Raw genomic sequence first — 25,718 nt, 5'->3', positions numbered from 1 at the left:
GTTAACACTAACCCATGGAAGGTTAAAACTAACCCACGGCTTCCTGTGAGCTAGGTTATGTTTAGGGTTTGGGTTTTGGGTAGGGTGTCGGACTACTGCCTGTCGGACTGTTAGTACGTCGGACCAAACACACCCCTTTGACAGATAGATCAACCAACCCAGAGCCACACTCCACTGACACCAACATTATTTTTCTAATGCCCAATAATGGGCAGTTCTATTTCCAAAAAATACATGTGTGGCCCACTCGGGCCGCTCCTCTGCCTTTGGACTTTGTATGTGTTTATTTGTTTTGGGACTTTTACTTGTATTCTTGTTCCGTTTTGGTCTTGTATTCTGGTAGTTTGTTGTTTTCTAAGTGCATCTTATTTTGTAGTAATGTTTCCTGTCTGCATTCTTTGCTCTTACTGGCCTTGTGTCACCTCACCTCCCTGTACTAATGTAACCCCAGTCACCTGTGTTTTGTTTACTTGTTAGCAAACCTCAGTGTTGATTGTCTGTTTCAGTTCACCTGTGTCTATAGTCCTTTATATGTCCCAGTGTCCCTTGTCAGTTCGTCATCGTAAATTGTGTCTTCTTCTATTATATTTGAAGTTCCATGTGTGGGTTTTGAGCCTCTTGAACATTCACAGTTGAATGTGCCTGGTTGTTCTGCATTTGAGTCCTACACCTCTGTGTCCATACCGTGACAATGTGTGTGGTTGGATAACTCTGAGAAACTGAAACATCTCTTCCAATATGGCCTGGTCAATGAGGAGGGGGGCTGTGTAAATATGAAAGGACAGGGTCTTATTTGTACTGTATGTATGCTATGTGATATAACACGCACACAGACACACATTACACTTGACTTGAGACTCAACGTATGAACAGTGAACGACTCTTTTATTTCATAATTTTCTTTTAATATTGTTCACTATATTGCACGTTATTTAAAATTGTGTTTGTTTTTTGTATGTTGTAGGCCTATACTCAAGTTGTCCTTGCAGAAGAGAGTATGCTCTCAATGATCTTCCCTGAATAAATAAAGGTCAATAAAAATAATGCAATTTTATCTTTTTATGTAATGTGTCATATAATCCCATATGGGATGAGTCAAAATGGTGGCATGACACAATACAAATGTCATTCATTCATTATTTCATACAGAAGGATGGTCTTCCTGCTAGGATGTCGGTCACGTGACTCACGTCGCACCTCCAACGGTGCCCATGGTGATGGTGGACTATGCATGGCAGGGGCATCCTCTAGCCCGGGCCAGGCGTATCTTACTCAATCATTTATTTTAATCGTTACCGTTTGAGGTTATGAATGTGAGAGAATTATGTATTTTCTCATACGTATCGTGGACACGGAAGAATCATTGTTACTGTGGTAATGGGGATCATAAATGAAATGCTGGGCAGCCAACTGTGAAACGGTTAATTGAAAAATGCTTTATTTCTATTCATTGTTTTATTTTCATGCAGAAAAAGCTAATAATACTGTACATAAATAGATACAACTTTTATATGGGACTTGATATCAATCCCTATATCACTTTTTATTATTATTATTTACAAAAATATATGGAACGTTTCAGCCAATGCAAATATTGCAATATTTAAATACATAATATAAAGGAAACATATTTACCATTAATATCATAAAGTCTATCATGAATAATTTTTACAAATGTCTGCTCAAAATCTAATGCTAAAAACTGCTTGTTTTCTTTTTTCTTCGCCCTTCGAGCTGCATGTGAATAAAGTCAGAATCACTGGAATGAATGCCAGTCCGTGGACCAACCCGATCACCATCACCAAGAACATGATCTTAAAGAACGTCCTGAAAATGTAAAACTCCGCCGTGGACAACACTGCCACGCCTAAAATGGTGGAGAGGGCCCCCTGCAGGATGGGATAGCCCAAGTCGGAGAGCGCCTCCACGACCTTCTCGTCCAGACTCGGCCTCTTGCTGGAGACGAAGGCGTAGGACATGTGGGCGGAGAAGTCTACGGTGAAGCCGATGCACATGGTGAATATGATCATGGATATGGAGTCCAGAGTGACGCCCCACAGTGCCATGAAGCCGGTCACGCCCGTGATCACGGAGCCGATGGAGCACGTCACCCACAGAGAGCACAGCGGGTTGGGGATTAGCAGCAGGGAAACGACGAACATCACGGCGGTGATCACGGCCACGTTCTTGACAGTGCTGCTGATGATCACATCGTACTGGTCGTAGAAGATGAACGCCGGGTTATAGGTCAGCAGAGACGTGGCGGCGCAGCGGTCTGCAACCTCCTTCAGGCCCCTGAACATTTCAATTTCCACCTTGGCTTCGGTGATGTGAATCGTCTGGATGAAGAAGCGAGAGGCGTGGACGGTGTTTCCCGTTAAGTTCACGTCTTGTTTTAAATATGGAGACGATTGCAGAAACAAAGAGAGGTTTTTAAGGAAGACGTCTTTGTCATCTATGTTGGAATGGTTATTTTGTCCGTAGGACTCCAGATAGGAGTCCAGCCAGGATGTACATAAATCGTCATCGACGAACTGAAGTTTTTTAAAGTCTTGCATGCAGGCCTGAAGTTCAGACCTCTTGTTCTCGTCCCAGTATGGGAATTCCTCTGTAACAACGACCATTACATGTGGACCGTAGTTAGAAAAGTACTCCCTGTCTTTCCTATGATAGACTGTGACGTGGGAGTTGTCTTCGGCCAAATCGTTAAGTTCAATGCCTTGCTCTATCTGGAAGCATCCATAGATGCTACCAGCTAAATATGCCAAGTAAAGAAACATCACAACAAATTTAGACCACGGCTTGACCAGAAGCGGACCGTAGTAATTCTTAAAGAAGTCACTGACAAGCCTAGTTTTCTCTTTCCCAGTGTACGTATCGTAGTCCCCTCCGACACAGCAGACGCTGTACGTCTCGGAAGACCGCTCAACGTCCGCAGTCGTCGGGACCTTCATGCAGGTGAGCCAGTGCCTGTTGCTGGCTTCCCTCCTCCCGTTCAGAGCCAGGAAGGCTCCTAAGAAGGTGATGCTGTAGGCGTAGCAGAACAGAATGGAGACGCCGGTGTACAGGCAGAACGACTGCACCGACGGGAAGTACGACGTGACGCCTATGAAGAACTTGAGCATGTCCGTCAGGCTGGTGATGGTGATGGACATTGCGGCCTCTTTGTAGGTGTGGGCCATCCTCGTGGGCACCGGGTCCTTCACCTTGGTGTGCTGCCAGTTGGAGACCATGATGAACATGTTGTTGAGGCCAATTCCTGGGAAATTACATGTTGTTAACGGTGAACAATATTGTGTCACAGAAACTCATGTTGCACTATAATGAAACACAGTCAGAAAACAAACTTAAATACCGTCACCTTGCTAAAATAATATCAATGTATTTTTTTAAGTTTTTCAGAAAACAGAAAGAAACTGAACAAAAACAAACTTAATGATTTCACCCAAAACGTTTAGAACTGACTATGACTATTGACATACAGTACACATAACGCTGTGTCAGTTATGTAACAAAAAGGTTTAATGTCAAATTTGTGTTTTGACTTGTAGTTGTAAAACTGACTTTGGCAAAATTATTTACTTACTCCAGACATAGCATTATAATGAAACAGTCAGAAAACGGAAAACAAATGTTAATTCAACTCTTATACTGCGTTCAGCGACCAAAGCTCCAAAACGAAGGCCGGTCATTGTTGCTGAGTTGCCAAGTGTTGCTCAATACAATCATTGGCGTCATTAAGTGTGTGTGTAACAGCTTGAGTTAAAAATAACTGGCAACCGAGAGTGTAAAATCCATAGTGGATACAGTATGTCCATGGATACTGTATATATCCTATTTCCTTTTTTTCTTTTTTACAGACGCTGAACTAAAGATTAAAAAGGTAAGAAAATGTGTACCAAGTATGAGGAAAGGTGAGTTTGCCACGATGATGACAAAGGGCACTCCCAAGTACAGCATCAGGCCAAAGGAGGAGAGCACAGCCAGACCGATGGACAGGACACCGATGGCAGCCACCCACACCTTGTTACGAACATTGTCCCACCTGTGGGAAGCACACAAAGCATATAGAGGGGGAGGTTTAGAGACTATACCATTATTACTGCATGTTTTTGTGAGGGTACCTACTCTAGGGGACACGGGGAGAACATGCAAACTCCACACAGAAGGGCCCTTTCACCAACCCCGCCTCGGGTATGGGCACTGATGACACGGAGGAGAGAACATGCCCCCAGCACCCACAGCATCCCCAGTGGGAATCAAACCCAGGACCTTCTAGCTGTGAGGCGACAGCACTACCGACTGTGCCACTGTTCCCCCATCAGTGCTTACCGTAAACAGGATATCACTGAGAAGGTGATGACAATGATGTATGTGATGAGGAATAATGGGAAGCCGTCTCTGCTGTGGTTTTCAATCTCCTCTTGTTTGGACTTTGAGGTGTAGTAGGTGACCTATAATTAATAAACAGTGTGTCAATCAGCAAGAATGGATACAATATCCAATTCACAACTGCATTATGGAAAGAGTGGAGCATCAAAATCAGTACAAGTACTGTACAACTAAGACATGGACATTTGTATAATAGGAACATCATTTTGCCTTTTTGTCTTGTTTTTAAATGTGAAGCACCATGAGTTGTACCGTACGTGGAGAACGTACAACTCATTTACGTTTTGCTCCCCTGTATGCCCAGTGTGTATTGTGGAAGTGACAATAAAAACCCATTCTGATTCTGATGTGCTATGATATCACAGCTTGAATCACAGGAATACCTTTGCAAATCAGATGGTGCACAAAAGGAGGTGAAGACATGCTCTTTAATGTGAGCATGCATGCTGTATTGCTGTAACAATACTATTTAGCAAATGCACCTAAATGCCTTTATTATGTCTTATCTGTACGTTTACATAATGTCCTTGTTGGGCACTTGGCTCAATCCCTTATGCATATAGTCTAATGCACTGTTTCCCAGACAGTGGGTCAAGACGCATATGTGGGTCATGGACCGATTTATATGGGTCGCGAGTAAACCCTTGTATTTATGTAAAGAATAAATAATACATTTTGTTTAATTATTATAATTTCAAAAGATTTTCAAAGAATTCCCCAAAAATGTTATACAGGCATTATTATAGCAAAGTTTCACATACTTGAATGTGTTTGTCGTCCATCTCGGTGGACATGAGCCTTTTGAATTCTTTCAGCCACACTTTGGAGACTTCGGCCATGCTCTCCTGGTCCTCTAAGAAGTAGGATAGTCTCACAGCCCTGGCACACGTGACCAGTCCGGCGGCATCTGTGCTAACCCCACCAAGAATAGAACCCAGAAAGATTTGTCTGGATCTGTACGTGTGCACAGGGAACTTGATGGCTGTCTCGTCTTGAAATATGTCCAGTATGTCATTTGACACGCATTGTCCCTCGGCCTTACCACACAAGTCACTGAAACGCAACTTCCCTTGATCGACGGTGATGCCAAGTATCTTACTGTTCAGGGCGATTATGTCGTCAATAGCATCTTGCGTTAGTACATTTGAATTGTTTTTCGATAGGACAATGACCGATGCAACGTTGCCCTTTGTGTAGAGTCTCTGGCTTGAAAATGCAGAGTCATTGATGGGAAAGTTATCTCGGACAAAGTCTCTCGCCGCCTTGGAGGGGCCGTTCCTCGGCGTGAACTGTCGCTCGATGTCGTTATCCTCCCTGTCCTTTAGAAAAGCGAAGCCTCCACCGAGCACCGCTGAGAGTATGAGAGGAATGACCAGAAACCAGACAGGGTGTGAGCCAATGACCGAGCCGAGCCGTTCAAAAAGCGCAGACAAGGGCTTCTCGATGCAGTCTGTGCGTTTGCAGCCCATCCTCGCCTGCTTCCTAGTCAAGCAGAGCATCTACTTAACTAAACTAAGTGATGTAAAAACAAAAAACCTGTCTTTTATAAAAGTCTATGGGCATCCATTAGTCATCCATTAGTCATCCATTTCCAAGAAGGAAGATAAGATAAATTACATTTACATGAATACGAAGCAAGACATGCTGTAAAGGGCGCACAATAAAGGTACAACTTATTCTTCCCGCTGCTTATGTGGACAGAAATCACGTTTTATGAGGGCCCGAGGGTTATAAAAGTGTTATATTTATAGGTCTAAGAGGTAAAGATTAGACAACTGCCAAGTAGGAAACGTCAAAACATTTCTTTAAGGAAGCTTGTTAGGCTTTTATTATGACTTACTGTCAGTAAGTCATAATTACAGCAAGTTACTGAAAATGAGTAATGAAAGCCTTATACAGATCATTTGTAGATAACAAACCAGATCTCTAATAAGAATCTTTGTTTGTATCCTTTTTCCTGTACCTCAAATCTTGTATTTTCATTATTCAGTGGTGTAGTAAGTACATTTACTCAGGTACTGTAACATTGTTTGCTTGTTTTTGTTTTACATTACTGGATACTTCCCATTTTCAGTTATTTTACTTCTATTCCACTTGCAGAGGCAACAATTGTACTTTTACTCCACTACAATTACTTGAAAACTTCTGTTACTAGTTACTTTGTAGATTTAGATTATTATTTCAAGCTTTATATAGATTTTGGACATTTTAAAATAGCTGATCGAACGATCGATCGAACGATCGAACAAGCTCACAATGCGTCGTGATGTGACGCATTGTGAGCTTGTATAAATTGCTATTTTCAAAAAACAAATTATACATTTTATCACCCATTTTATTGGAAATGGGTGAAATGGGACATTCTGCATAATGTCAATACTTTTGTATACTTTTAATCAAGTAAAGATTTCTGACTTTTAATTGTAACAGAGTATTTCTACATTGCAGAATTGATACTTTTACTTAAGTAAAACATTTGAGTACTTTTCCCACCACTGTCTGTATTGATATTGTATTGAATATCCCACAACTTATTTTGTTTGTTTGTTTTCTCATTGCAGTGTTTTGTTTTCTGTTCAGTTTCCAGAATGAAATAAGTGCATTAAATCAGTCTGGCCAGCAGATGTGATAAAAGTGAATGATCAGAGTTAAGGGCCATTCACACTGAGCACTATAACTGTAACTATAAAAACATAGTTTTAAAAAAGTCAAGAAACTCACACTGAACTGTATTTATATCGGCCACATGATGTCTTACGTCATAATACGTCCTAAACAGACATTAAAGTCCATAGACTTGGCTCACTCTAGAGTGCTCTAAGTTTAAACAAACATTTAAGTCCATAGACTTGGCTGGCTCTAAAGTGCTCTTAAAATACTCTAAACAAACATTGGAATATCTTCAAGGTCCATAGACATGGCTGGCAAACGATTTACGTCATAAGTGCTATAATCATCATACTATAATTCAGTCAACGTCTGTCTGTCTGAATGTCTGTCTGTCACTGTCACTGCCGTAGCTCCTCACCGCATGCACCAATCACTCCACATTTCACACAGACATTGACCATAATAATATGGAGGGCGTAACAAAGCCCTTTTTTCACCCCACCCTGACAAGCACTTGAAATTGTATAGGAGTAGATGACAGTAGAACAGTATAAATGTAGTTTGACTCGGTTCTATCCACAGATAAATATTGTGAAAATTGCAGATCTACAAGCACACACACACACAGTGCCGGTTCTAGGCCTTTTGAGGCCCTAGGCAACATATTATACAGAGCCCCCCCCCCTCCTGCTTTGCCACGCCGGATAAAAATTGTAAATTTGCCATGAAAATGCTTCAATCTGGTGCACTTTGAGATCAAAATTAAGAAGCTAGGTGGGGGCCTCATGCGGCCAGTAGTAGTGGTCCTACCCCCCCCCCCCCCCCCATGAGACTTACAAATCCCAAATGTTTATAAACAAATCCCAAATGTTTGTAAACAAATCCCAAATGTTTATAAACAAATCCCAAAATGTTTATAAACAAATCACAAATGTTTATAAACAAATCCCAAATGTTTATAAACAAATACCAAAATGTTTATAAACAAATCCCAAAACCCATGAGACTTGGTCCTACCCCCCCGACCATGAGACTTACTGCAGGTCAACTGGTAGTGGTCCTACCCCCCCATGAGACTTACAAATCCCAAATGTTTATAAACAAATCCCAAATGTTTGTAAACAAATCCCAAATGTTTATAAACAAATCCCAAAATGTTTATAAACAAATCACAAATGTTTATAAACAAATCACAAATGTTTATAAACAAATACCAAAATGTTTATAAACAAATCCCAAATCCCTTGGTCCTACCCCCCCGACCATGAGACTTACTACAGGCCAACTGGTAGTGGTCCTACCCCCCCCATGAGACTTACTACAGGCCAACTGGTAGTGGTCCTACCCCCCCCATGAGACTTACTACAGGCCAACTGGTAGTGGTCCTACCCCCCCCATGAGACTTACAAATCCCAAATGTTTATAAACAAATCCCAAATGTTTGTAAACAAATCCCAAATGTTTATAAACAAATCCCAAAATGTTTATAAACAAATCACAAATGTTTATAAACAAATCACAAATGTTTATAAACAAATACCAAAATGTTTATAAACAAATACCAAAATGTTTATAAACAAATCACAAATCCCTTGGTCCTACCCCCCCGACCATGAGACTTACTACAGGTCAACTGGTAGTGGTCCTACGACACACACACACACACACACACACACACACACACACACACACACACACACACACCGTCGTAATCCGTAATCTTTTTTTGTATTAATTTTTTTAGTGGTGCAGACACTCCAATGCCCAGCTGTTTGTGTGAACACAAACACGATGGTTTGATTGGCTGATCACCCCATAGCGATGATTTGATTGGCTGAGCAAAGTACATATTGAGGATACAAGTGAGGGCAGAAAAGTGAAGACGCCAAAAGTGATTGGCCGGAATGACTTGAATGAATTTGTGATGATTTGACTGGCTGAGCACGGAATGTCATGTATGATGCTGTACTGTATGATGATAAGAGCGCCCCTCACTTCACACGAGTGTGATTTTCTTCATACATACCGTATAGCCTTTATATCTGCTGTCTTTTCATTGTGCACACACATAAATAGATTGCTGTATGACACTGTCATGTCTGTCATGTCCTTCTACAATAAGGAGCCATGCACACACTTCCAGGAGTGCAGGATTGTAGGAATGACACTTAATTTTCAGCCAGAAGTGGCCTCTGTCTACCGACCCTGCTGCCCCGGGCGGGCATCACGCACCCATTTCAATCTACCACTCCTGTAGATGTCGGAACGAGGGGTCCGAGAGCCTTACACCTCGGAACCGGTCCTCTTTGGCAGTTAACCTCTGTCAGTCAGCTGTCAGTCTGAGGGGCTGCACATGGTCCTGGGAGACGGAACTCATATCTCATACCACACAGATCCATATTAGGGTCATTGACTTCTCAGACTTCAAGTGAGAAATGGATTATCTTTCCGTCATTGCAGAAGAGAGGAGAGGTTTTTTTTAATGGCTATATGGGCCTGGCACTAAGGCTGTCCCAAAACATTCAAGGTTTGAATGTTCGCTCGTTAGGGTTGGCACTCGAATCTTAATTAATGCATTTGAACCATTCGTTTTTTTCCCCCCTTTTTTATTAACTCGAAAATATATCTCGGCGAGAATGTGATATATGTTAAAAAGTAAGTTTCTCGTGCATTCCTGTCAGAAGTTATGTCTATCTCCTTGTTGTGCTGTCCCAGGTGTCTCTCTCCAAAATCCCCTGTGCACATTCATTTGGTGATGGGCCTGCAGCCAATCAGCCAATCAGCAACAAACACACACACACACACACACACACACACACACACACACACACACACACACACACACACACACACACACACACACACACACACACACACACACACACACCAGCATGGCACAATTTGAGAAAAAGGTTAGTTCTCTCTCTCTCTCTCTCTCTCTCTCTCTCTCTCTCTCTCTCTCTCTCTCTCTCTCTCGCTGCGCTGTTGCACGCGCATGTGCGTGTGTGTGTGTGTGTGACACTGATTTATTGAATATTCTGACTTTCAATTCAAATGTACATACATTTAGTTTTGATTGTATTGTTGCTTTTTGCCTTGGCAATGTAAATGTAACCCAGCCAACATGGCAACCCGCAAATGGCAACCCATGTCAACTGTCAATCAAGGCAGTATAAAGGTGACATCAGTTCCTACACTCCCCACTCCCACTCCCACCTATGCAAGATGGCTGAAATGTTTGACAGCAGCATGTTCCTGTTCACTGTGACAACCTTTGGTTACTCTTCGGTGAGTCATATAGGCTTGGTGTCTTAACTTGGATCAACTGGTTAACTGTTTGTTTATTTTGAAAGCATTTGATTTATGATTTATGTTTGAACTTTTGGTTTAATAATTAATATTGATGTATTCTATTATAATATATAATTATATATTATAAAATATGGGTTGTGGGGGCTGACAAGGCTATACAGCCACATGTGTTTCTAATGTGATGTAGGCCTACATAACACTAATGACTATTTTCTCTTCATGTAATTCCAGAATATGAAGAGTCACTGCACCAGTGGTGTAGGAAGCAGCACCAAGCCCTGGACCCTGAGACGAGCCATGTCCGTGGGCCCCACAGCCCCACCAATTTAGGCTTCCGAGGACCCCCACCCTACCCTGGAGCCCATGTGAAGTGTCCCAGACCGATGCCCCCCCTCCCTGCACAAGACATTGAGGTAGGAACTGTACGCTATAGCTGCTGCTGGGAAGAGCTGCTGCGCAGTGAGTACAAATCTTGTTTATTGTCCACACCTGCAGGGTAGCCTACTGATGGTGTTGCTCTCGTTTGCGTTTGCGGATTCTTTCCCGGGTTTTAATGCATTACGGAAATGGCCATTTAACAATTCATGTCACTTATTCCAATGTGTCTTTTAAGAACATAATAAATACTGTAAAACAATAATTAGTTAATAATTAGTTAAAGCTATAGTTGGAAATATAACATTATCTACAAGCTCACACACCCCTGTTCTAAAGTGTAGTTCCTTATTTGGACTAATGTTTAACTTTCCTTCCGAGTGAAAGCATCTTCCAGCAGTCAACTCACATGGAAGTCTTGAAACTTTCCTTTCAATTCTTCCACTTCCTCACACCTAGGGGATAGGGATTCAGTTGAAAATCAATGTCTTCGTGTAATTAATTAACAGTGATCGAATCCTGCTGGCCTGCTGTGCTCCTTTTAACCCACTGGATGAAAGACTATATGCACTTTTACCACTGGACAATTATACACTTATATACACTGCCCAGGAAACAATGAATATTGCGTACACACATGTCAATATGTTTATGTTCATATTGAGAAAAAAAAACGCATAAATGGTGGATAACGCACAGAAGCATGGAGTAAGCCATGACGGTGTGCGACACGAATAGCAATTGTTGTTACAAGGTACATCTGTGCATTGACTGTTGTCAGATGCTGTTCAGTATCAACATCAGTGATAGTAGCTACAGTATATAGCCCTTATACTGAAATCAAGTCATAAGATCCTCAGGCATAATTAAGATCCTTACAAACACATTTCTGTTTCGCGTTTCTAGTCCAGGGTGAGTCATGGTTCATCCACAGAGGTCACTAACCAAAACCAAATTCAACCAAAATGTTGAATTGTGGGTTTGAGCTTACATGCCGTTTTGGGTAACTACCTGTCAGTGGGGAGTGTTGGCTGGGAGGAGGAGTAGGACTAAGGCCCTATACACAGCTCACATGTAACTAATATACAGCATCACAGTCATTTGATTTTTGCGACCGCAGCTCTCATTTACTATGAAAACGTGCATTTCCCATTAGTCTGTCCGTCCGTCACACCACGCATCCATATATGGTCATGCCTTGTGACATCAATATTGGCCAGTAAGGTTACATCTGACCTCAAACCTTAGATCTCCATATATGGACCTGACCTTTTCATATGTTGATCCTTCCCGATCCATCCTTCCTCTTCGATGTCTCCCTTTTGACTGATACCCGTCCATTCAAACTCTAGACGGGCACGCCCCAAAGTTATTAGTGCAGCCGCGCCTGGCTTATATAGCCTCAACAGGCCCGGAAATTAGGGCCCGGCCCTACCTGGGCCCTCATCAAACCCTGTAAACTCAAGACACTGCCCCCGCAGCCACCTCAAACCTTAGATCTCCATATATGGAGCTGACCTGTTCTGACATTCCATATGTTGATCTGACCTCATCAAACCCTGTACAGTGTATACTATAGACACTCTATATATGGCCAGTACAGAATTCATTCTATATGCTGATCCGACCCCCCATGCTAAAGCGCCAGCGCTCTCCCAGCAGTCTGCCGTCACCCAGGCGGATGCGTGCATGTGACCTAGGTCGTTTCTCGCCCTCAGGGCATCTTACTGCATATAGTTGTCTATATTCAATAATAGCAGCTCTACAAACTCACAATGTATCACTTCGTGCCACGCTGCGAGCTTGTACAGTACATTTGCAATTTTTTAAAGGCATTTGCAAAATGTTGAATACCTCTGTGTCGTTCTGTGGTGAATGAACACTTTCCATTATGCCACAGGTTCACATTAAGGAGATGAAAACTGGCTGGCTCCGCACCGGCAATTATCCCTGCTCACCCAGCCGTGGGCTATACCGGTTCTGAGTAACAGCTGGCTCCCTCTCTCTCTCTCAACCACTTCTGTATACATGCACACACGCAGCCATGCACGTGCTCACATGCTCGTCTCCCTCCTGCAGCCCTGCTCATTCCTCCTGCTCACCTGCCAACTGTCTTGATTAATAAGAAAAGCCCACATTGAGAGGCAAGAGACTAAAAGCTTTGTGTGTGCGTGTGTGTGTGTGCGTGGGGGGGGGGTCAAAGGAAGGGATCAATGAGAGAATACATAAATAGTACAAGCGATGAGCTGAACACGCCTCGTGTTTATTTATAAATACCAAGATACTGATCAGTGATGCATTGCAATTAAGAATGGATAAAACGTACTACATCATCATGTCAGAGCCTAATCATAAAATATTGCAACTGTTCAGAGTGAGCCTGGCTCATAATTTATCTTTTTTTTTTACCTCAGCCTCATTCCCTCTATCTGTTTGCCACAGGCCCAGTAACACTGGCATGAGAAATGGATAATTTTCCAAGTTCGAAACCACGTATACAGCTCCATTCTGCTCTACCCTCTCCATTACACACCCAGGGGCGGCACACACCAAAATCCATGTTAATGGGCCCTGTGAACATATTTTGTAAAGACATTGGGCCTCTTCCTTACTTCCTTCACAGGTGTTACCACCACCATACTAATGAAGTCTTTGTTCCACTGTGCTCAAACAGAGTCAGGGACTCAGGGTGCTGATATTGTGTGATATTGTGATATCAAACCAAACCATAGGCATTTTAAGCATAGACATATAAACGTAGACGCCCTTTCCGGCTCTGGAGCGTATGTGCTTAAGGGAGGGCAAAACTTCCCCGAGATTCCTTGCGAAGCCCTGCCGAAGCATGAGCGTGCGTCACAGAGCGCATGTTCGGGTCTGTAAGTCCCGGAAAAGATGCCCTGTGATTGGCCAGTAATCACTTGAGTGGCAGCGTGACGTAACTTGTCTTCCACACTTCCGGCGTACTTCCTCTCCCAGTGTAAATTCTTCCGCCCCTCTTTCAACACACATCGCTCCAACGAACTGCAGCGGCCAATGAGGCATCTATTTTTTAAATATCTATGATTTTAAGCTCCCGGCAGCCATCGTGGATGCCATCTTGAAAACAATGCCTTTTTAGTATGTTATTTAGCACACCCAATAGTAACAGAATCAATCAATCAGAAAAATCTCTACTATCAATTAGTTTCAACCATATTACTGACATATCTAATATTGGTTTCATTGCAAACCGACCACTATAGGGAGCGAGCCAAATTAGTTTGCAATGGTGCATATTTGTTATGATTTACATATTAAGCTTATAGGCATTTTAGCTCCCGGCAGCCATCATAGAAACCATCTTGAAAACGATGCCTTTATAGTTGTTCGTTTTTCTTAAAACTTTAGTATGTTATTTGGCACACCCAATAGTAACAGAATCCATTGACAAATCTCTTTTATCAATTATGTTGGTTTTCAACCACACCTATAGGCCTACCTATCTAATATTTGAGTCTGTGCAAACAGACCGTGCGAAATGTAAACAGCACGTGGTACAGTGAGACATTCAAATTAAATGGATAACACGCAAAAAAACATTCTGGGGCCGTGTTTCCATTGTGTATTAAATTCATCAACATAGCATACAAAATTAACACAATAATACATGTCATCAACAAATACAAAACACATTAGCGGTATGTACAAAAGAGATTGGAAATTTACCTCCCCTTAATTGTGGTCTCCTGATAATGTTTTGTTAAGGACAAATTTTGAAAGAAGCCAGTGTTACACATCCTGGGAACCTATTCGGTAAAGAAAGGCGGGGGTGGGGGGGTGATTTGTATCTGTCTTGAGAGATTACACACCCTTTAATCGATCATTCATTGCACATTTTGGTAGAATGAGCATTTTTGTTTATATTGTCAGTTTGTCACTCAAACCAAAATTGTTGTTGTCTGCCTCGGTCGGAAGACACTGATAGAAATCAGCGGGCACGATGCCAAGGAAGTGTTTTGTCCAACCTGACACACGTCTCCATCTATTTTAACTGCAGTCATCAGCAATCCTGCAAGATCTATGAAACGTATCCTTTTCCTACGCAAACCCCCAACCTCCTCCAGCTGCTGAGGCAGCACCTGGATTTAAATGACTCTGCCGGTGTAGGATTCATTTCTGGACAGTACGATGGAGAAGGAATAGAATAAGATACCCGTCATAACCCCTGCACCCTTGTACCCCCTCAGCATTAATGAATTTGGCAATGGCAAGGAAGGCAAGGCGTTTTATTTGTATTGCACATTTGAACAACAAGGCAATTCAATGTGCTTTACACAGAACATCAAGCAAAGTAATCACAATTAGTTCAATGGCAGCGGCAAACAGAAAGGTCATTAGTTGTGTTTTAAAATAAATAAGACCTGCAGTTTTTGCTCCAAATAATGTGTTGCATAAAAACTATAATGGTGCTTTCCCACTATTATTTCTGGTTCTTGTGTGGAGCCTCCCTATTGTGTGTAACTGTGAACACATCTTCTTCTCTCTTCTGCTGCAGGATAGGTGCAGTGACCTGGGTGGTTAGGCTCACAGTGGTACTCCCTCCCCCATTACACTTTGATATTGTGCACTCCATCCTCCTTGCATGCTTCCCTTTTGCTCACTGTAGGTCCTCTGTAGTTGGAGTATTTTAGTGTTTCTTCTGTTTTATGATATTATTATTCCGTATGATCAAGTGTTGCTTTTATTATTGATTGCTTAATAAACTAATGTAATCTTGGGGGAAATCCTTGTTGCTGTCCCATTCTTTACTGCGTTGCATTCGTATTTAGAACCTGTTCTAAATACGAAAGTGTTAGGTTGATGTGAATATTTAAATGGTCTATTGAATTCAGTGCTTTAACTCAAACTCCGGGCCACGGCCCGGCCACACTATGCCTAACCCTAAACTTAATTCTAACCTTATTCTCAGTAAAACTAAATAAAGAATACAAGAACGCCGCACAGAGTGGTCAGCGAGATGGATTATGGGCGATGGTAGGCCTACCTATTACCGTAAAAGGGCAGGGGCTCAAGCCTCCTTTGATGTCTGTGTGTAACGTGCCTGTTATTCACATAGAGTTTCCTTATACTCACTGGAGCTGCTTTGAGAAGAGCAGGGCACCGAGTGCAGCAGCTACATTCATATCTAATCTCTAAAGTCTTGAAAACCAGAGAAACCTGAACCAGAATTCTAGAAGCAATAGCCACTCCCTCCTTTTATCAAGTGTATAATGCATGACCCTGGCATTTGACTTCCACAGATTCATTTATTTGGCTTAAATAGAAGTGGCAATTACGTTCAATAAATCATTGCCTGCAGCAGCTCCTTGCTCGGCGACTGAATAGAAAGAAGATTGCCCAATGTTCTGCTTATAGGAGGGTCAAGAGAAATGACTTCACATGCACGTTTAGGACTCACACACGCACACACATGCACGCAGCCCAATACGCATACAAGCAACACAATACTTTTACTCCTATTATTTGAACATTTTTGTTACTTTGCAGATGTAAATAATTATATTTATACTAAGACATACATTAACCACTTTAGGCTTATTTTATATGGAAATTGCCTATCTACAAGCTCACAGCGCGTGAGTAGTACTTTTACTTTTGGTACTTTAAGTATATTTTGATGCCAATGCGTTATTTGTACTTTTACTCAATAGTAGCCTAGATATACATTTTGAACACAGGCCTTTAATTGTAACAAAGTATTTTTATATTGGAGATGGGGTATAATGCTATACATTTATTTAAGTAAAATGTGTGAGTACTTCTTCCACCACTCTTTGCCATATGACACATACATATCACCTGCAGGAAAGGTTAGCAACGGTGCAACTTCAAAGGGGTTTTGTGAAGAAATCGAAGCTGTGGCTAATGAGTCAGTAGACATTGATAGGAGAGGCCTGCCTCGGTGTCTCTCCATCTATTCTGTGCCCAGCAATTACTGGAGCGTGAAACACTGAGATCAATTCATTAGTGCTGGTTTTAATGTCACGAGGAGAAATCCTCCATGTCGCTTTATCAGCCCCTCAGTTATTCTCTGCTCTACAGTTAAAAACGGGGATTAGTGTCGATTGTAGCCTAGAGAACAGTTTATTCTTTATTTTGTTTTTAGTAGAAATTCCATTATACAAAATCCTCATTTTGTATAATGGAATTTGAGAACTAGTTTGAGAACTATACTTATTTAGAAGGCTTTGTAAAAAAGTGTTGCATTGGCCTCTATACAGTATGCTAAGTAATTAATGTAGCTTATACTTTGTAATAATAATCAATATCTACAACTAGTAACTAAAGTTTTCAAATAAATGTAGTGGAGTAAAAGTATGTTTGGACCCGATATGTATACTGTAGTGAGTAGAAGTATTGTAAATTGGAAATACTCAAGTTCAAATATCTCAAAACTGCACTTAAGTAGCCTACAGTAGGCCTACCTATACTAGCCTGGAAACCAGACGAATGCCACAGGAAAAGAACATCCCTGTGGAGATTGGTCTGGCCCTCCTCAGTTTGAATTACATTTCGCTCACCCCAGAGTTGTGGGTGACCAATCAATTTAGAATTTACAATGTAGGCATTTAGCAGACGCTCTTAATCCAGAGCGATTGACATTAAGCAAGAACAAAAAGCATGGGAATACATCACATCATCATTTATCATGAAACATGCGTAAGCTAAGAACGTAACCGTGTAATATCTATATAATGAAACTATACATATAAACTATATATACTACTATATGTACTATGAAGTGCTATGACTACATGCAATGCAAGTATAGTGCTGTCTACACAACATGCTTTAAGTCTGTATCAAATGCTATCTAAGTCTACAAAAGTGCTATCTAAGAGCCCATTATACAAACTTTATTGCTGTGACGTTGGAATCTGTTTGTAACCGCCCCTTGGAAATAAATCTTCCACAAACCAAAGTTATACACAGTGATATTAGTCTGGCGATGCCAGGCTAGAACAGTACTTGAGTAAATGTACTTAGTTACTTTCCTCCACTGCTTATCATGCTATGATGACACTGGTGTTGGCATTCTGCATTGGTCATGGAGGTACACAGCCCCATCTAGTGGACAAGAGGACATAAGTAAGTATATTGCAATTTCAGGGAGTCTTGGGGATGATCATATAACATAAGACAAAGGAAAATATTATTAGTTGAGCTGCAATGTTATTTGCAATAAATTACTAAATGTATCCTTTTCAATTGGATTATGGTCAACAGTTACACAGTGGTACCGGGACATATATACAATCTTACCCATGGAGAGAATGAGTGCTAGGTCTAAAGGCAATGAAGACATTTTTACCAAAATATGGAAACCTCTACTCGACCACCTACCACCAGTTGCCCTTATTATGTCTCTGAATAGCTGTTTAACTGTTTTCAACCAATGGAAAGGAAGGCTTGATGGGTCTATGTAAAGCTGCTTTCTGCTCTGAATTAATGAGTCTCTGTTTAGCTGGTTAATTGTATCAAATGCATGTTGTGATTTGCTATAGCTGATGAACTGCTCTGATTAACTAATACAAAAATAACCAATGATCAATTTTTTTAAATCATATTTAGTTATTTTCTTTTTTTTCTATTTTCTTTTTTAGCCTGTTTTGTACTTATCGTTGAATGTATTGAATGTAGGTGGTTTATTATTTGTCTGTCTTAAAAGAAAAGCACAGGGACGTTACAATGCAATCATATAAGTATGTGTATACTGTAAATTGATGTGCTCAAATAAATAAACATATAAAAGGCCAGTCATATTTTCCACAAGATACTGTAACACTAAAAATAAATGGGTGGTTCTATACAAACTGTGTATACTGAAACTGAACAAAACTAATGTGAACTGAGGAAAAAAAGAGACATTTGGGTTATCTTTAAACAAATTTAAATAAAATATATTATTATATAATTATATATAGTTCTTGTGGAGTTTTACACATTCAAATTTGTGAATTCATAAGACATGAAGCTTTGATTACGGTTGATTTCACAGGGTTAGGGAGGACAGATGACATGTATGTTCTTTTAAAAAGCATTATGTTTGTGGACTGGAAGTAAAAAGCAAGCCATCTGTTGTCAATAAAATACTGATCTAAGAATACATGGATGTTACAGAGTCGATTCTATAACAGTATAACAATCCTTTATGTAAATGTCAAGGGTAGAAGGAGTGGTGGGCGGGCGGACAGACACACAGGACACTTGGTAGAGAACCTATACATACAGTATGAGGAAACCATTGGGATGTGTTACTGGGCTGTTCTAATATAAGAAATGAAAAAAATCCGCACACCAATTCAGGCTCCCAAATATCTACGTTTCGGGCCCTTCCTCAGACCACTGGGCTGTTCTAAACCTATACTCGTCAGTAGAGGACCAAAATGCTGTTAAAGACACTTTTCTAGTTTTATTTGTGTAGCATCCAGTTGTGAGAATGTACTGGTTTTATTATTGAGCATCAACTGCAAGTAAACTACTGTTCTCTACTCCTCATATCACTGTGGTGAGCTGTCTGAAGGTTCATTTATTGCTAGCCCCTCCTATAAACAGCTTTAATGTTTGTGTTGTCTGAACAAACATAAAAAATGCCATTGACAATGAATGGAGAATTTACATCATATGTGACTGAGGCTGAGCAAATCGGAATATGTATGTCCGTGAAAACCCTTGGCCAATAAGGTACCACGATTCTTGATGATGTACGATGAATAGAGCGCCCCTCACTTCACATGGGTGTGATTTTTTTGTCTAAATGTTGTCGCTTGACAAAATAAAATGCAGTACATGGAGTAAAGAAACGTCCCAATAGCTTGCTCACCATCTTAAATCACAAACAATTGAAATGACATGGACCTTGACTAAAGTGAAAATAAAGCCCTACATAACTTTCAAGAAAGAGTCTTGTATCATACTCTCCACCTCTTCAAGCAACACGGTGTAATCCGCTGGACAAACTGTGTGCGCCTGCTGCCGGCTGCTTCTTTCCTCCAGGCATTTCAGCACGTGTGCGTGCATTTCTGGCCCAGATGATGCTAAAGACTCCAACCGCCTTAGCTGTTCCACGAGATCCTCTGGAACATTCATCTGGATCTGCTGTAGCGATCCGAGGACGGCAGGAGCGAATTTACCGTAGTGAGCCGTGGAGCAAATTACCACGGGGCAAGTCCCGTCCTGAAGCCTGTCGGCCACTACTTTAGCCACGGCCGTGTGAGTGTCCATGACGTAGCCTGTGTAGTGGAGAAAAGGCCTCTGTTTACTTACTTAGAGTAAAGGTCCCGGATTTTTTTAGCGGCGTTTCTCCATCGGTTTTCTGAAAAACACGCCCAGTGTGCAACCACCTTAACTGTTGTAAGCTTGATTAACAAACAAATGGTTTCACTCTTCTGGGTTAAAAGGTGGCCACGAAGGGAGAGAAGATGTCACCCACAGGAGGCAGATGAGTTATTACACTGGATCACACAGTGAACTTATAAGGAAAGCTGATTCAAAGACATTTCTTTATACTTGATGAAGCAATGACTTCAATGATATCAAGAAGTGGATGAGAAGGTGTCCTACTGAAAGAAGGCATGTGGTGTTGGTGTAATCGCCAGAAGTTGACCATGGCTTTCATATGCTGTTATTGTGTATTTTGGTAATTCATTTTCATTATATTCATGTGGATGATAACACATGATGATGAGTCGATGACACTAGGTTGATTTGAGAGTGAGACTGCCCAAAACAACAGCTAACTACTGCCAGTAGGGGGCAGTGTAGGTCTGTCCTGCAAACTCCATTATCCTTTGGATCTTGTGAAAGATCACCTGTTCACACTACACATCACATGTAGTACCTACATAATGTATGTGATTAATATAAATGTTAGGGTTTTAGGTTTTTGGGTGTATAAATAGTAGTAGTAAACATGTTTGTATAGGAAATTACTAGTTTCTAGCTTAGTTTTAGTCTGTATAGATCTTCTCAAGGAATGCCTTGAATTATAGAAGCTGAAAGTTTGCTTTGAACAAGTATTATACTGGCATTGACAGTTGCCCTACTGAAGTCAAAATGCTGAGGTGCTTTACGTATGTGAGGTGTGAGGATGCATTTGCACACTCACTTATAAGCCTTTTATGCAAAGTAGCCATTTTGATGTTCCCATTTACTTGGCCCATGAATCGAGACGGACACATGTTCTAGCGTGTGTGTGACAGACCAAAACACCACTGTATGGAAGATCCACTACCGACTGGTTTCATATCATCTACTTCACCTGTCTGTGCGTGAACGCTCCGTACGGCAGTCAGGCAGTCTTCTTCAGAACACCAGCCGGCCAGCACCTCCTGCTGCATCTTCCTGAGGAGAGGCTCCGGAGCCCTGGAAGTCATAGAGGGCCACAGGTCACCATTATTACATAATCGTCTCATCCTAATTAGTTGGGATAATCTCAACTACTGTACTTTGTATAATCGTCATAATCGTTTCCAGGTTGGAAAAGGTATACATTTTGAAACATTTTATATAAATAGTGGAAATAACAAGCTCGCATCGCGTTTTGAGCTTACAGATCTGCTATTTCCACTATTTTGTAACAAATTGTGAGTATGAAATAATAAATGTACCGGCCATAATACAAATTTAATTTTGATATTTCTATTGGTCATTGTCAGTCTTTTCTTTGTGTATTTACGTTTCTTTGTGTCATATGAATGTACCCTGTGCGACATTTATTTACAAGGCCTCTAAAAGTCACACAATTAAATCGTTAATCGCAATTATTTGTTTGATAATTAATCGTCAAGTAAAGTTTGATAACCGTGACAGCCCCACCTGAAGTACTGCTCTCTGTCCAGCTGGGCGAACAGCTCCCTGACGAGATGGCCGTCTCCGTCTGACACGTGATAGATGAACCTCTCGAGGTTGGAGGACTTCAAGATGTCTATGGCCGGGGAGTGGGAGGTGACGAGGGGTCGCCCTCGGAGGTCACACTCGCCTGTGGTGATGAAGTCCGCAACGATGCGGTTTTGGTTGGACGCGCAAATGACCTTTCTGATCGGAACGCCCATTTGTTTGGCATACAGGGCCGACATGGCATTGCCGAAGTTTCCGGTGGGAATGCAAACGTCGACGGGGTCTCCGAACTTGATGACGCCGTCTCTGAACAGATCTAGATACGCTGAAGCGTGGAACACCACCTAAAAAAGCAAGCCGTTATGAAAATAACTGTATTAAATCATTAATTAATGCTATGTTACTCAACACTACTAAAAATAATGCTTAGGTATTTCTGGTGGTACAACATGATTGATTAGATCTATAGTTGGACCAATTTAACAAAAAGAAAAGTATTTTAAACAAATTAGTAAGTTGGACCTGAGTAGTTGACTCTGTACTGTTTTCCGTCTGCACCAAATCTCTTCGCCAAAAAATTGCCGATCTAGGCCTACAAGCTCACAATGGCACTGAAATTTGTTGTGAGCTTGTAGATCGGCTATTTTTCGGCCCAGAATATGGATGCTGCTGGTGTTCAAGTGGTTATGGTATCAACTGTTAAGCTTTTGTATGAATAACATTGTAATTAACCTGTGGCAACAGCCGTGCCCAGTTGATGGAGTTTGCAGTGCTGAGGATGGTGCCGTACTCCACCGCCAGGTACCCCGTCATCCCAGAGTCTCCGAACATCCTCTTGATGGCTCTCTGGCAGAAGTCAAAGTCAGACCGCACGCTGACAGCCTTGGCGTTACCCTCTCTGTACGCTGTCATCTGGAGCTTCTGGATCTCACTGACCCCTTCCTCTGGGAAGAACACCAGCACGCCGGTCCTCTGTCTGTCGCTATCACTGAGGGCGCTGAAGCCGCTAAGCACCGCGCTCCCGGTGAATACTGGAGAACTCGGGTCGCCGACTCTTCTTCATCTTTGCCGAGATTTCTTCCCCTTTCGCCGACTCTTCGTCACTTTCCGGTCCGAGTTCTGTCTGAGAACTCGGACGGAAAGTGACGATCGAAGAGTCGCCGAAACGGGAAGAAATCTCGGCACTGGAGCGCGCATCTAGCTACTGCATGATGATCATGCACGCTGATCAGACAGCAGATCAATAAAAGCATGCAAAAGCATTCAGCTTTCACAAGTGTGCCCATATAGAGAAGGAAAATAATTAAGAATTCGGTGGCATTTCTCTCAGTCCCTGTCGCAGGGTAAACAAAATGTCATATAGCACATGGCTAATTGTACCGTGCCAGGGAGGAGGAGGAGGCTGAGCGGCTGTAACTTTCTCCAGGCCAATAATGGATTTAATCATTCCAAATAGGTCTCCATTCATTGCTACGGTCGACATGCTCGTCTCACTGTCACTCGCTTTTAGTTTTGACTAACGCAAGCGCAAAGCAAAGCTATTGCTGCGCTGTGCAGAAGAGCCATTTAAGTTGAAGTGAATGCGCAAGATTTGCGACATTGAGGGGGGCAGAAAACTGAGCGCTCGAGCACTGTTCATGCAGCCTGGAGTTCAGAGGAGTGGGACTAGCTGGAGTTTGATAGTTGAGATTGTAGAGCTTGTAGATCTGTCTGTTTTTGCAGCTCCGGTGTCAGGGTAACAATAAGAAAAAATTATAGGCAGAGATGAAGTGAAGTTGAACAGCCAAGCAGCAGCAAGCTACGCTACGCTAAGCTAACATCACCACCACCATGGCTGGTGTTGTTAGCTTAGCAGCTAAGCCTTAGCTTCTTGCAATGCTATAGCGTTCTCACTGCGGTCTCACGGTGCAGGCACTGTGGGCTGCTGCTTGGAGAGGAGAGGCTACAGGCGGCTCAGCGGCTGCTATGACCAAATTGATTGTGTGCAACATGACAACTGTTTTAAAGTATTGTACAGTGACAACTATTGAAACTTTATTGTAAACAAACACTGCGGTCCACCCAGCTCCACCCCCCTGGCTACAGCAGGCAGCCAGCAGTGAGTCTGAGCACTGCGTCGAGCGTTGTTTCCTTCCTGAAAATGATCATTATCATCGCTCCCGTTGACTTTCATTCCCGTCCCGTCCCGATCACGGGATTAATACATTTTTTTGGTTGTGTTGCTTTAGCATCGTTAGCACAGTAGCTAACATTCAGAAACTTGCAGCTGCAGCTGCTGAAAGTGCCCCGAAACGTGGAGAATATTCGGCAGAATCTGAAGAAGAGTCGTCGCGCGGCGAATCTTCTTAAGAGTCTGCCGAATATTCTCCACGGTTTGCCGACTTGTCTTGAGAAGTCGGCAAAAAGGGTAAATCCGCCGAGTGTTCTTGTTACCCTCCCGGTGTCTCCGGACGTGGCGACCAGAATGAGGTAGTTGCACATCTGCGGAAGGCAATAGGCAAACAGCTGGGGCATCAGCTGCAGAGCCAGGTCCTTAAACGAGGCGGTGGGGCCGTGGAACAGCTCCTGGACGTACTGGTTGTGGACTAGGTGCTTTACGGGCGCGATGGCCTCGCTCGCGAAGTTCGCTCCATACGCCTTGAACACCATCGATCTGAGGTCAACCGCGGGGACGTCCATCGGATGAATACACTTTTCGAGTATAGCCAAGGCTCGTTCCGGGTAGGACAGGTCGGCCAGTCTCAGCCATTCGCGAGTGTCTATCTTTGGGAAGCCGTTTGTGGGAACGTACAGGCCACCGTCTGGGGCGAGACCTTCCAGCACCACATCACTGAAGTAGGTTTTATTACCGGTTGATCCTTTACAATGACTCCTGGTTGAAACGTAGGTTTCCGCATCAGGATCTTGATATCTCCGCACAGCCTTTAGCACCTTCTCAGCTATGTCCTCGACCGTGTCGCCCGTGCCACACAAAACCCTCACATCAAGCCATTTCTCGTAAAACTGCTTCCGGTAACGCAAGATCTTCCTCATGGACACCCCAGCCTCCTGGCCCACTATCCTGTTGACCTTCATGGTGGAAAGTCTCTGCACGATGTCCTCGGTGTCGACGTCGAGGTAGACGACCAGGCCCGTCTGTTTGACGTGGTGCATGGCGGGGGCATGAAGCGGATTGGAGCCGGTCAGAGAGACCACGCTCCCAGAGGCGGAGAAGTTACACAGGACCTCGCCTTCCTCCTCCAGAAAGCACTCACCGCCCACCGCCGCCAGCTTGGCGGCCACCGGCATCTCCCACGACGCCTCTAGCACGTCGTCGTCGATATCGATGACTGGTAATCCGAGTCTTTGGCCCACGACTCTACCCACCGACGTCTTCCCCGCTCCGGGGAGACCCATGAGCAGGATATTTCGGTCTCCCAGCAAAGGTGGAGTCGTCTTGGTGGACAGCCATGACTTTGAGGCAGAAAAGGGACAACGTGGCGGGTATCGGACAGCTTTTATTGCAAGCAGACATGATGCACTGAGCAGACCCATTTCCAGTTCTGCTTTTGGTCTGCGGGAATGTCAGGAATTGTCTGTAATGGGAGGAAAAAGGTAGGTACAAGATTATCTATTAACGGTTAACCCATTAAGACCTGAGGCCGATTCTACAATGTAAAAATCTAAAATGACAGATGCTTTCCCGGTTTTAAAGACATGTTATTCCATGTCAATTTCCACCTCCCCTCCTGTAGATTGTTTTTATATATGACAAATGCATCCCTAAAGTGTGTATAGTTTCAATAATAGCCTTCAGATTTTTTTATATAATATATTATACGTTTTAGACTGTTCTTGGTTTACCCATGATCCTAGATCTAGATGACTATTTCGTATTTCTATCTATGTATTTTATGTATTGCCTGGTGTTTACCTTGCTTACTGTGAGTCGCTCTGGATAATATTGGCAATTTGTTTTCCTAAATAAAGTATAGAGGGTATGCGCATGACAACATCATCATACCTGGAAGTTATGCGGGAACACATACTGAGTGGCAAAAGAACTACCATATTTCTGACCTTGACAGCCCATACATCCAAACAGAAAAGTCCTATTCTCATTACATAAAACGACGTTAAACTAATTTTGCCACCCGATTTGCCACTGCATG

General features: G+C 42.4%; 2 protein-coding genes across 2 annotated transcripts; both read right to left on the bottom strand.

Moving 5' to 3' along the window:
- Nucleotides 1-1,682: 1,682 nt before the first annotated feature.
- LOC308336400 (patched domain-containing protein 3-like) lies at nt 1,683-5,861 on the bottom strand (the record flags this gene model as incomplete). The annotated part of the gene is made up of 4 exons (XM_080793764.1): nt 1,683-3,259; nt 3,900-4,045; nt 4,333-4,454; nt 5,154-5,861. The coding sequence occupies 4 exons, from the start codon at nt 5,859-5,861 to the stop codon at nt 1,683-1,685; spliced, it is 2,553 nt and encodes an 850-aa protein (XP_080649890.1).
- Nucleotides 5,862-18,666: 12,805 nt separating this feature from the next.
- Nucleotides 18,667-24,978, bottom strand: thnsl1 (threonine synthase like 1). Its single transcript, XM_080793892.1, has 5 exons — nt 24,001-24,978; nt 22,300-22,584; nt 21,547-21,911; nt 20,990-21,093; nt 18,667-19,961 (listed from the first exon to the last, which is right to left on the bottom strand). The coding sequence occupies exons 1-5, from the start codon at nt 24,961-24,963 to the stop codon at nt 19,612-19,614; spliced, it is 2,067 nt and encodes a 688-aa protein (XP_080650018.1). The 5' UTR covers nt 24,964-24,978; the 3' UTR covers nt 18,667-19,611.
- Nucleotides 24,979-25,718: the final 740 nt, after the last annotated feature.

Source organism: Protomyctophum bolini (genome assembly GCF_963924005.1).
Source record: "Protomyctophum bolini genome assembly, chromosome: 21".
NCBI classification, from domain to species: domain Eukaryota; kingdom Metazoa; phylum Chordata; class Actinopteri; order Myctophiformes; family Myctophidae; genus Protomyctophum; species Protomyctophum bolini.
Note: the sequence above shows the minus strand (reverse complement) of the source record. Positions and strands in the feature narration are given on the sequence as shown.